Below are 12747 nucleotides of genomic sequence, written 5' to 3'. Positions count from 1 at the left end.
CTGTTACGTATTTTAAGCACATAAGCTGCCCCCACATAGCCATTAGGAAGCAGGACCGAACATATAAGCCGTAAATACTGTACATAGCCACAAGGGGAGCAGGACCTTACTGAAGGCTGCAATAGCTGCTCCATCCACAAAAGGCAGCACCTCAGACAAGTGAGGAAGCCGAGGCTAATACGTCACATAGGCCACGCCCACTTCACATAGGCCACGCCCACTTGACGGGCAATAGCGCGTGATTCAAGGGGAGAGGAGAGATACTATTCATAAGCTTCATCTACGTCACGTTTTCTGGAACGCCGCCATTTGCACGACCGATCTCGCCAAGTATGGCCGCCCACACCGCTCATCTGGACGTTAGCGAGAGACAAAGATACCTTGAAAGATTTTAGGCTCCGATCCTTATTTGTTACCCCCAGTTTTTTTTAGTCCATTAGTATCGGCCTCAAGCTTGCCTCAAATAAATTTCCATGACATATATATTTATTTAGTCCACAACCCTTCCCCGTACACTGGAGAGAGCTTGAAAGCGTTCAAGAGCACTGATGCATATCAATATGCTGTGGCTGGATGGGTGAAGGACGCTAGAGTGAGGCACTTGGCCACCAATAATCTTTATCTGATAATGGCAAAGGTAAGTACTATATATTCGTGACTTTTTGTGTTTGTGGTGGGTTACTATCATTGATCGTTGAAATCAGTCATCAAATCATAGACGATAATTTCGCCGGGGACGCTTGGGACGATTTTCGTCAAGATTCATTTTGTACCCACAACACAACCCGATTTGAATTATTATGGATTATTTTGGACAATGAATGAGGTATTAATACCAATACTCTTTGGCTGGGACGTTGTCAACATTGGGTAGGCCTATATGGAGCAGAACATAGTGGGTCATATGTCAACGTTTTTTGTATGCATTTTATTCATTAGTAAGCTACATGGATATGCCATCTTTCAGAACCTATCATTACCTGCCGTAAAGAGAATAAAAGAGCGCATCCTCATTGTACCCAGCACTACTGAATGCGTCTCTGTCCAAAACACATTTCCAAACAAACTGACGCACATTATGCTGAGGTTATGTCATAATGTACAATCGTCTCCTTTCCCTAAATTAACTAATTGTGTTCAATGCTGTTTCTTGGGAACCTGCAGAGCACAAAGGATACAATACAATACCTGAGTTAACAGTTATCTTTGGAGTAGACCTTCAAGTTAAATAAAATGGCAAACTGGCACAAACAATGCAATTTCTTATTTTGGTTAGATCTCATCTCTTAGTTATGCAAAAGGTTTACAGAAGAAAGTCATGTCATTTGTGAACTAGATAGGATCTATGACTCCAGCTATCATTATGTCACCCATTAGAGCAATATTAGGAGAATTAACTTTTGAACAGATATTCACTATTTAACGGTTTGTTCTTCACTTAACAGGTCCTTCATTCACAAGCTCTTAACACTAAGCCCACATGGCCATGGGTAGTTGTGCAGGAGGAAGGGACTGTCGTCATGGCACACTGCACTTGTATGGCAGGACTGGGAGAGGTGTGCTCCCACGCAGCAGCACTAATGTTCTCACTCCTGGCTGCTGTTGAGCGCAGAGAGGGACAGGCATGCACAGACAATGCATGTGCATGGGAAGACCCAGGCAAGAAACTTGTGAAGTATGATGAGCTATCAAACATATTTCAAAAGGAGAAGGCTAAAAAACCAGACGACCACCATCAAATGAAACCATCCGCTGATGAGCTCAAGCAGTTTTTTGAACAGCTCCACAGCAGTGAAAACCAGGAGGCCATCCCTAAGAAAAGTGCAATTTTGTCAGTTGTTGAAGGCCATTCCATCAGATACATTCCCAACACTGTACAGTTGGATTTGCCACCACCTCTCCCTACTCTGTACTCAAGCGCCTGTCTTGAAATGGATTTGCCCTCACTGCTGGAGGAGGCTGCTAGGCGTTTTGAGGAGCTTCATCTCACACCGGAGCAGGTAAGATATTGAAAATAACACAAAAGCTCCACTTTTACCTCATCACGCCAACGTGATAAAAAAATCACGTTAGCGTCAGAATCTTCTCGCGTCAGAATCTTCTCGCTGCTATTAGACATAGGGTTAATGTTTTTGATCAGCTGGGAGACGCTCAGCACGTGCTCAACACGCTTCCACCTCCTTTTGCTCCATAGTTACCATACCGAAATACTTTAACAAATAAAGTAACTGTTAAAAGCTATCCTGGATTGGAACCCTTTCTTGGAAGAACTCTGCAATAGTAGGAGCATCGCCAGATGGTGTGGTGACCTGTGATTGTCATGGGACTGGTGTGCTTGAAATAAAATGCCCTTTCAATGCAAATGGCCGCGCTTTCAGGGATTGTGTCAGCGACCCACGTTTCTGCCTTACCATAACTGCAGACCCAATGTGTGTAGCTGGGGTAATGTATGGAGATTTTATTGTGTGGACACCACAATAACTTTTTATGCAGCGGGTCCAATTTGATCAATGTTTTTTAAGCGCTTTGAGTACGTGAAAAGCGCTATATAAATTGAATCTATTATTACTTGAGGGTGGAAGAATTCATTAGAACAGGGGTACTGCCTGAGCTGTTGGGTAAATGGTTTACTGTGCCACGCCTCTCAAGTGCTAATTTTGAGACAGCACCTGAGGGATGTTACTGTGGAAACCCTATTGATGAAGCAGACATTCTTTCTTGCACATCTGGGCAATGCAAACGAAAGAAGTTCCACAAGTCATGTCTGAAGCTGAGCAGGGTGCCAAAGAGTTGGAAATGTGTAGAACAAAAGAAATGAGTTTGGTATCCAGAAACATTTTTTTTGTTTTGATTTATTCAATTGAATTAAATTCTTTTTTAACCATTGTGTTTGTAGCAATGTGGCAAATAAATGCGTTCCATACATAAATGAACAATAAAAATATATTTTTTAATAACTATGTATAGTAGTTGGTCTATGTAGTTCCGAGTCAGAGAAAACAATTGTACCACGTCTCTACTCTGTAGGGATGACTGATGGGCAAATATTACACAGAGCACAGCAAACTGTCACCATTTTGTCGATGGAGGTAGGCTGTCCATGCGAAGCGGCTTGGCAGAGTGTCAGAGGGATGGTGGTCTGAAGAATAGTGTACTTATTCCTCACCAGGCCAATGACTCTCTCCACATGGATCCTGACAGCTGCCAGTCCCCTTGTTGCCTCTAGCTCCAGTGGATGCAGCTGTGTCTTGCCTTTGGTAAATGCCGGTATTTTCAGCTGAGCACAATACAGACCCATGGTATCTTTAACATTAAAACCTCTATCAGCTAGAATGACATCTCCTGGTGACAAATTATCAAGATATCCACAATTTTCTGTTATGTGCTTGTCGCTTGTGCGACCCCCCCAACCTTTTGACACATAGGATATAACACCTTGTGGTGTAATTGAGATCAGAAATTTTGCGGTGTTGTGGTGCTTATATTGTGAGTATGTCTGTGCACGGCATCTCAGGTCCTTTGGCTTTTCTATAAATATTTCAAAACAATCAATTATGGAGGTGCAGTTTTTAAAGTTATTGCGAAAACACATTGGGAGACTAATTTGAATTTGTTCTTTAGGTGGCCATACGATAAGTTCTGATAATCTGAAAAACAATACATCTAATGTGCTGTTAAACACTCTGACAGCAGTTGACTTAGAAAATCCAAAAAAAAAAGCTAAAAAGTGAAGCGGCACATTAAGCCTCAGTCTCATTAATGTTAGGATCAAACATTGGAATGGGGTGATTGATTGTCCAACTTTTATAAACTTCTGAACAAAGTTAAACAAAACTATTAATTTGGCGAAGGTTGGAAGACCTGTTAGATCCTGCACCATGGTGTCATTGTCCCTGAATGCCTCCTCATTCAAGGACCGCTCCTCTACCCTAGCCCTTAACCCACTGACCTCAGCTCGGAGCCGCGCACACTCACTTTCCAATGCAAATGTTGTAGCCTGGCAGGATGGATTCACACATGGTTCTACAATGCCAGGGCCTGTGTCTCTTGAATAACTGTGGTCAGTGTTGTGGTCAGTAGTGACTTCATGCTCCTCCATGTCAGCAACATCGGTGGTTGAAGGGTCAGCAAGACATATGCTGGTCTCGCGGATCTTGCGCTTCCTCTGCTGAGTCTTCAGAAACTTTTGGAAGACGTAATTTTGCTTTTCCCTCTCCCTCACAGAGGTATGTGCAAACAGGCTGGGCACAAAAGCAGGGCTCAAGGGGTTGTCCTGTTTTGCTCCTACAAAGGCAGAGCATAGTAAAACAAAGATTATATGCGGAACACATGGTCAACCTCAGTAAATACATCTCTCGCAGACTATACAAATGTAGGTTGTAATATGGGAAAAGGGGCAATAATCTGTTCCTTTTGACTGATATGGAATAGTACTAAGCAAATTACAGTTGTAAATCTAATCATGAAGTTACTGCATGGGCTAAACATAGGGACTGACAGTGATTTCATCCTACTTCAGGAAATGTGTTTTTGTGAAATAACAGAGTGCTATGCATTTATTGCATTGCATGTCTTGTCATATTTGTTGTCTTGTCTATGTTGCTGCTATGACAATGTAATTTACCTCTGGAATGAATCAAGTAATTAGCTATCTATCTAATACAACACAAACGCATTAGTGCTACAGAGGCTGAAAGACATGTTTACAAAACACGTGAAACTCAGGAACTTCTTAGTTACAAGTTTTGTAAGTGATCTCCTGGTTCTCCAGACATATTACAGCTCTTGTTAGCCATAGCTGCTACTAAGTTGAAGCAAAATCTTACCTGACACAAAGTGCTCCGAGCACAGCAAGCTGTGAGATGTGGGCGCCCAATGATCTCGTCTTATTGCGGCTAACCACTTATCTCTTCTTGATTTTTCGGTTGGTAACGAATAAAAAATCAAGCCGGGGTTCCTCGTACGGCTGTTGTTACAGCCCACTGCACAACAAATTGCCGGCATGACTGTCGGTGGATTGTGGTCGCAGGTGTTGCTGTTGGTGTTGACTGAGTTACCACTGAAATCAGTGGGTCAGTGGGTGGGATCGGTCGTCAAGATGGCGGCGCAAAGCTACAGTGACGTCACGTGAACCGTATGAATACACTAATCCACCGCGAAATCTACGGGGGCCGCCGGGGCCGTTGCTGGAATGTTACTTGCCGCTGCCCTCTAATGGTTTTTCAGTGAAAAGCATCCTGCTCGTGGACTTTTCGTAGTGACAGGTGGAAACAACATGGACAATTGGATAGATGATGTCAGGCACTGGCCAAAAACGTACAGATGAAGGTAATTTATTGACAACGTAATGTATTAAGATGTGTATTGATTGATGACAACAATAAAACCTAGCTGCCATTACTAACTGTGTTTGCTAATATGTTCACATCTGGGTTAGGGTACTACTATCAGGTCCAGGTGGCAATGCACTGTGCAAAAAAAAGAAATTGTAAGTTTATGGTGTGGACCCCAAATGAACATCTGATCGTAGATGTACCCTACAACGAAGAGTGGACAATGAACAAAATCTGCCACCTGAAGAGGGTGTACTTTCAGCATCTGCTACCAGCAGTAGAAACAATAATTAGACACAGGGTTCATGAAAGTTTGTGGGCTCAAGTAGCTATTACACTTTAATGTGCTTTCACATGACAACTTACCAGTAATACACATAAAGAGTTTGACATTTGTTCACAGTTTAAACCTGTACATTTTAACTATCTACATTGTTGTCTGAAACTGTTGGTTGCTCTGTTGATTTTTCTGTTGAAATACAAATTAATATTTGGTATACTGTACACAGTTCAGGTGTTTCTTCTTCAGTACTGTTACGGATTAACTGAGGTTGCAAATTACATAACCCTGCATAAATACTTACAATCTCATCAACACTTTGCACCCTACCACACATAACATTACACAAAATCTTAAAATTTTTCAGCCCTCGAATTGCTCGCTCAATGTGAATTCTGACATTCGCTAGGCGTCGCGTGGATGTCACCTCATGTTCAGACAGCTCCTTACGTCCACGTGTGAATGCAGGAAGAGCTAGACTCACTCCTGGAGGCAATATCCATGATGTTGAATCCGCAATCTGCTAAAATCTCATCACCAGGGATCAGGTGATGAACAAAACCACTGTTCTTTGTTATGAAATTATAACTGGCCCGTCCACCAAAAAGTTTTGATACAAACATGACATAGCCATTGGGGGCTATAAAGTATAGGAGTTTAGATGTGTTATGATGTTTGTAATTACTATAAGTTTGTGATCTTTTTCTTAAATTCCGTGGCCTTTGTACGAAGACCTCAGTACAGTCAATGATGCATGTAGCTGTAGGATAATTTTGGTGAAATGACTTGGGCCTGATTCTGTTCAGCGTTTCCCTGGGCAACCAAGCAATCACCTTTTCCCTCATAAAGCTGGCAAGGATTGGTCTCCAAAATGTAAATATTTCAGATGCCGTGCTTCTACTCACACCAAATCGTTAACCCAAGTCAGTACAAAATAAACTCAAATGGAGTCTCATTAAAACAAGCAAAAACTGTTGATGGACGGCCAATTTGTTAATAAGTGGTTGTGAGCAAAAAGTCAACAAGGCTCGCAAAAGTTGCCAGAAACTGTCAGCACATAAACCTGTATAAAATATAAAGTCTTTGTTGTTGAAATCATGTGCTGATACTGACGGTGTTGGATCCGTTTGAGTGCCACAGTCCTTCAGCCGCTTGTTACCGCTGCTGAAATTGTAGTTGTGATCACATAGATCTGGCCACTGGGTTTCGACATCACAATTCTGCAGAGCCATATTCTCCAAATTCCCAACATCCACATCTGTTTCCATAGCTTCAGGTTCAGCTTCAGGTTCAGTAGTTGAGTTCAGGTGTAATGGCTGAAGACATCTTCTTTTGGGGTGAGGTCTAGCTGGTGTTACCTAAAGGGATAAAAAGAAGAGAGATGTGCATTAGTTAATTATGACAATCAAGCATATTTAAATCAACGAAATGCAATGCAATAATATGGCTATCCAAGAGACCTACTTGCATGACATTCATAACCCATGATCAACACAGGATAGGGGTTTTCTCTTGTGGGTCGTCCATCAGGAAAATGTATCCCAAACACCTTGAAGTGGTAATGAAGATAAATACATAATGAGCAATGCATTGGTTGTAAAAGTACTTCTCAAATAAGTGTGAAGAAAACAGCACTTTAAATACTATAGCACTCTGCACTTTCTCTTATTTAACGTCAAACATTAGCATAATTGCCCTTTACCATCCTATTTATTATGATGCGTGAAGGGGGTGTATTTGATTGTAATTCTTTTTTGTGGGGTGAGGGGCCAAAACCGTTGTTTATCCTGTCCTGTCCATCTTATTTGTTTTGTCTAGTCTCTTGCGATAAGTCTCCTGTTGTATCAGATGTACTATATGGCACAAAATAAGTTTCCGCAAGGACGAACATCTACCTATCTATTTATAGTTGACATGGTAGTTTAATTAGTTAATATTACCAATCAAACAATAATCAAACAATGACCAGTTGGATGAGTACATTTACCTATCCATCTAGCAGACGTTTTTATCCAAAGCAAAGCAACGAGGACTAACATTTAAGCTGATTCACGGAGAGGAACTACAGTTCATACCAAGCAGTAACGTAAGAGCTTCAGTCTTGTGAATTCATATTTGCACTTTGTGCAGTTCCAGCTACACAGCAACATGAAAGCTCCAGCTTTGTTTTCGCCTGTGGCTATCGATATTGCTAGCAAACCTAGCTAGCGCTGTTTCACTGTATGTTACACCCACTGCATGCAACCTGTGGCATTAACAGATTGGACAGTCAGAGCCAAACTTACCAGGGTGTTCTTGTTTGGCTGGAAGCCATCTCGGTTAATGTATTTCATCCACTTTTGACGCACATCTTGGTCCTCCGCTTGACCAGGAAATCGATGCAATCCATAAGGCCGTATACATGGCCAGTCAACGTGAGGTTTGTGAATTTCACAAGTGGCTTTAAGCCAAACCTGACACCGTTTCATTTAATTCGATTTAAATCACAACCCCTTTTAAAAGTTTGTTACTAATCAGTAAAAAATACATGGCTTGTGTATTGTGGTTCTAAATAGTGCCACAGAATGAGATAAAGATATATATATGGAAAATATTGCAAATGAATGCATTTAAATTATTGAATCTAAATAGTATGGTGTGATTTGTTAAACCACCTGTAACTCAAGTCGCATGGCAACTGGTTTGGCTTAGTTAGCCAATCAGAAATTAGACCCGCCTCTTTTTAGCTCAGCAGATACAGTGTTGCCAGGTGTACGATAATTATCGTAATTGTACGATAATTTGGCCCTCTGTACGATCAATAATCCCAAAAAAGGCCAAAAATACGATAATTTGACCATTCAGTGAATGTGTGGTTGTAATATGTTGTAATCAGCCTGTCGCAACTGTTTTTTTGTGAACCCTGAAGGCATCTCTTTCCATGTGACAAATTTCAAGCCAATCGTGCTTTTCTAAATGTGAGCTTGCCTCAGAACAACGGCAATGATTGGCTGAATAGTCCGCTGCGCCCGCCCCAGGAAAAAAAAAAAAAAAGAAAAGAAGAAGAAGCAGAGTACAATATCTTTATTTGAGTTTTAAGCACCATAGCAAAGAGAAATACGGTCTTTGACATTCCTGCAACATGTCAACATATGTCCGCTGCCTTACTATGTTCAGAACAGAACATAAAATAAAATCACATAGAACTGCACTTTATTTTAAGTTAGAACCTGGTGTAGGCACTTTTAAGTTTTCATAAGTGCAGTTTTTGTTTATTTTATGAATTGTTGTCATTTTGAGGACAGAGACAATGTTGTTTCTCTGATAATAAAATTTCAATCTGTGAAACCAGATCTTTATTTTCTTGTCAGTTATCATGAATACTATTTCCCTTTTAAACCTGGTGCTATGTCTATTTCCTAACAGTGGGTGGCCTCCAGGCCTCATGATTTGGCTCATTAGTTCCCACCCGTCATTGTTTATGGGGGACACGTTAGCCCAACGCAACTGTGGGGCTGCTGATGAATCCATTCCGTACCAACGCAAAGCCGTGAGTGCCCGTTAGATGCTATTCAACACTCGAGTGACTATATAGCGCATCAATAGCCACCTTATTTTGATTATGACGGGTGTACGATAATTTCCCTAAAAATACGATAATTTTATGTCTCTGGTACGATAATCCTACATTTCCCACCTGGCAACACTGAGCAGATAGCAGTTACAGAGATTCGTCCTTTTCGGGACGAGCCACAGATGAGATTCGACGATAGACTACTGTTTTTTAATAGTAACCTAAAGAAGAGAGATTCCCCCGCCACTAAAAGTCCCGAAAAGCCTGTGCAGCAAATCGAAACCCTTGGCGAGTCTCCTTGTGTAAACATTTGGATTTGAATTGTGTTTTTGGGTGAGAAAAGAACGTGATAAGCCGCTAACTGGCCGCAGCTAATGTTGCTTGCTAACTGCCTAGCATAGCGCGTGGTGTCGCTGCACTTGGCGTGCCGTGACTGATGTGGGGGAGGGGATGTGAGGCCCGTTGCTGGGGCTGCGGGCAGATTGTAGTTTTGACGTTGGGTTATGCATTTTCTTCACTGTTTGATGTTGCGGTCTGTTGATGGGTTAGTGATGTTGCTAGCTGTGTTCATTTGCTTTATGGTGAAAAGGAATTTGTAAATCTGTGATTTATAGAAGTTATCTTCAAAATTCTAATCTCTTTCAGTAACTGAACTATAATAATAATAATAATAATACATTTAATTTAGAGGCGCCTTTCAAAACACCCAAGGTCACCTTACAGAGCATATAGTCATCATACATATTTAAAAAAAAAAACAAGACATACTATAGCTTGCTGAGTGTAAAAACACAAAGAAAATACAATTCGAATGGGTTTTGAAGTATTTTATTTGAACCGATTTATATAGAGAGTTAAGTGTAAATCATTTATGTTTTAAACTGTGTTAAATTAAATATTATTGATATAAAAGTGATGGAAATGTATTATATAGATAGACTATTAACTAGTCTTTTGGCTTTGCTGTCAAGGCCGGGGTTTTTTTGGTTGTGGATTGAGATTGGATCCTGGATTGTCTGCATCCTGCTCGCCCTCCCTGGAGGTCTGCAGCGGTGTACAGACTGGCGAGCTAACCCCCATCGGAGCGATCCTTATGAACCCTGAACGGAAGGAGCAGGTGTTGTAGTTTCTGCAGTGTGATTCAGGGATGTTTTTTTAATTTGGTCAGAGGTGTTTTAAATCCTGTTGTTTTGTGTATTTTTGTTGTTCTTTTTGTTTTGTAAGGTTGGACTCTTTTCCAGGGTCTTTTTCTTTATTTTTCCGGAATAATTAGAGGTTTCCTCGTTGCAAACAATAAACCAAATATATCTATATATATATTTGAAATATATCCCTTGTTTCCGTGTGTCATTCTTGTGCAGACAGTACCATATCTCTCCTTACGAACACCAGAGTCTTCTCACGATCTGGCCCATAGACACCAAGGATTGGTTACACCAACGCACAAAACGGGGCTGAAATTGGCGTACGTGACTTTCCACACCAAGGTTGTGATCTATAAAAAACCAACTTGACGGGAAAAATGTGCGCAGCCCTAAGCAAACTCTGACCCATGCGTACGCATGGTTTGGAGGATAAGGAGAATTGGCGACACAGATGGTGTGGTGGTGAACTGAAATCAGACCGATCAATTGTAGAGTGAGAAGAACGATTATGTTTTATCATCGCCCTTCATAAATTTAATTTCAACCCGTATCATGCGTTAAATCCTAATCAGAATAATTTAAGTCAACTGCGTTATTTCTCAGTTATTACTCCAGAAACATCTCCTTAGAATAGAAATAAAAAAAAATCTCTATTTAATCCCGTCACTCCATACTGTCCACTGACGGCGCGACAGCATGGAATAAAGCATCTGTCCAACATGTGTCAATAACATAATATTTTTATGTGACACCAGTGTTTCCCCCACGTTCACACAGCAGCGGCGCGACGCCGCTGCTGAATTTTCTCCGCCGCTGCAATAAAAATCCTTCTCCTAATTATTATTATTTTTTTTACGTAGCTCCTTTTAGAAAATGTACAGCGCGTAACGTCAATTGCGCAGCACGCGGTACATCGTCACGTAACCAACATCAAAGAAGAAAAATACACAGCGAGAGTGGCAGTTGTTGGCAGTAGGCTACCCTACACGGTTGCAAAGTTACATTGATTCTAGCAGTAGCGAGTGAAGCGGAAGATCGAAGAAAGAAGGAAAGAGAGAGACAGAGACAGACAGACAGACAGACAGACAGACAGACAGAGTAAGTTGCTAAAATGTGTCGCTACATGACCACCAGTGTTAAAAACCCTCTGAGCCCAATCATTTTATTGTATCTATAAACCGCAACCTCCGTGCCTTTTTTCCTCTAGTATTGTGTGTGTGTGTGTGTGTGTGTGTGTGTGTGTGTGTGTGTGTGTGTGTGTGTGTGTGTGTGTGTGTGTGTGTGTGTGTGTAGGCCTATGTGTGTGTGTGCGTGTTGTCGCTCTTTTTGGGATCACTCATAGCCTTTACAGGAGCTTATATCCAGTCAGGAATTTATAGCCTAGGTATTTTCGGGAACTTTGAAAAATGAATCCATACTGTTAGATCCGATGTTGTTCTTTATTGCCATATAAAATCTGTTTTCATCGCGTATCTAAGATAGGGATTTATGCTAATCGCATGTAAGCATGTGGTCATTAGCATCTGGCGACTTGTTTGAGAGTCAGCATCAATGGCCCCCCCACCACCAAATTCCCCTACAGAAGAGCCCTGGAGCTCTTCTTTAAAAAGCCCAGGAGAATTAAATGCTCCCAGGCTGGATGTAGCCTTTGTGGATGAGCAAAAACTTCACAGTTCTCCGTCTGTTGTCTTCTTTGTCCTCATCCTCCTGTCGCTCTCTTGTCCTCTTCCCCTGACTCTCACTGTCTCACAAAAGGAGCTGAGCTCACCTGAGGTCTATTTGTAGTGCTAAGGCTCACACTGATTGGTATTAAATTAGCTTTATTTTTTATTTTTCATGTGTGTGAGTCTGTGTTCTTTTCAAATTTTAGTTAGGTTTATAATTTAAAAAAGATGTGTTTCATTTTTTAACAAAATGTCTTATTTAAAAAACAGTTATGCTTTGGGCATAGCAACCATGTTTAGTGTTTAAGCATTAGGCAAAATTCTGTAAATAAATTGTGCAAATTATATTTGCGTTGTGGCATTTTTTGTTAAATATTACTATACAAAAATATAAAAATCTGTAAATGAAGACACAAAAGGCAAAGTTACAACACCAATAATCCATCTACAGTAATACACAGGACTGTTTGAATAGGATTTAAGTGCATATTCTCCTCTCAAAGTGCACCAGATTCATGCATTCCAATGTAAAGGGTACAAAAAAAATTCGGCCGAGGGAACCCTTAGAGGGTTCGGGGACCACACCACCGCTGCTGAAAAAAATCCTGCGGGAAACACTGGACACTGTAAACACATAACCAAATGTCAATTAAATCCCAAGTGTGGAAAACCAAGCCACACTCCTCATCACAAACGTTGTCCGTTACTCTTCATTCTTTTCATGACAAATCACGCATTAAAAAGGGGTTATGTTCAAGAACATTTACGTGGG

General features: G+C 41.0%; 1 protein-coding gene across 1 annotated transcript; it reads right to left on the bottom strand.

Moving 5' to 3' along the window:
• Positions 1 to 702: 702 nt before the first annotated feature.
• On the bottom strand, positions 703 to 5110 carry LOC130403393 (uncharacterized). Its single transcript, XM_056607766.1, has 2 exons — positions 4827 to 5110; positions 703 to 4284 (listed from the first exon to the last, which is right to left on the bottom strand). Exons 1-2 carry the CDS (start codon positions 5002 to 5004, stop codon positions 3017 to 3019), a joined length of 1446 nt encoding a protein of 481 aa, XP_056463741.1. The 5' UTR covers positions 5005 to 5110; the 3' UTR covers positions 703 to 3016.
• Positions 5111 to 12747: the final 7637 nt, after the last annotated feature.

The sequence above is a fragment of the Gadus chalcogrammus genome, chromosome 1 (genome assembly GCF_026213295.1).
Source record: "Gadus chalcogrammus isolate NIFS_2021 chromosome 1, NIFS_Gcha_1.0, whole genome shotgun sequence".
Taxonomy (NCBI): domain Eukaryota; kingdom Metazoa; phylum Chordata; class Actinopteri; order Gadiformes; family Gadidae; genus Gadus; species Gadus chalcogrammus.
This window is presented reverse-complemented; position numbering and strand designations above follow the sequence as displayed.

Coding starts and splice junctions, on each gene's coding strand:
- LOC130403393 (XM_056607766.1), bottom strand. CDS start 5,004: ATGCCGGCAATTTGTTGTGCAGTGGGCTGTAACAACAGCCGTACGAGG. Junction 4,285..4,826: donor CTCGGAGCACTTTGTGTCAG/GTAAGATTTTGC, acceptor CTGCCTTTGTAG/GAGCAAAACAGGACAACCCC.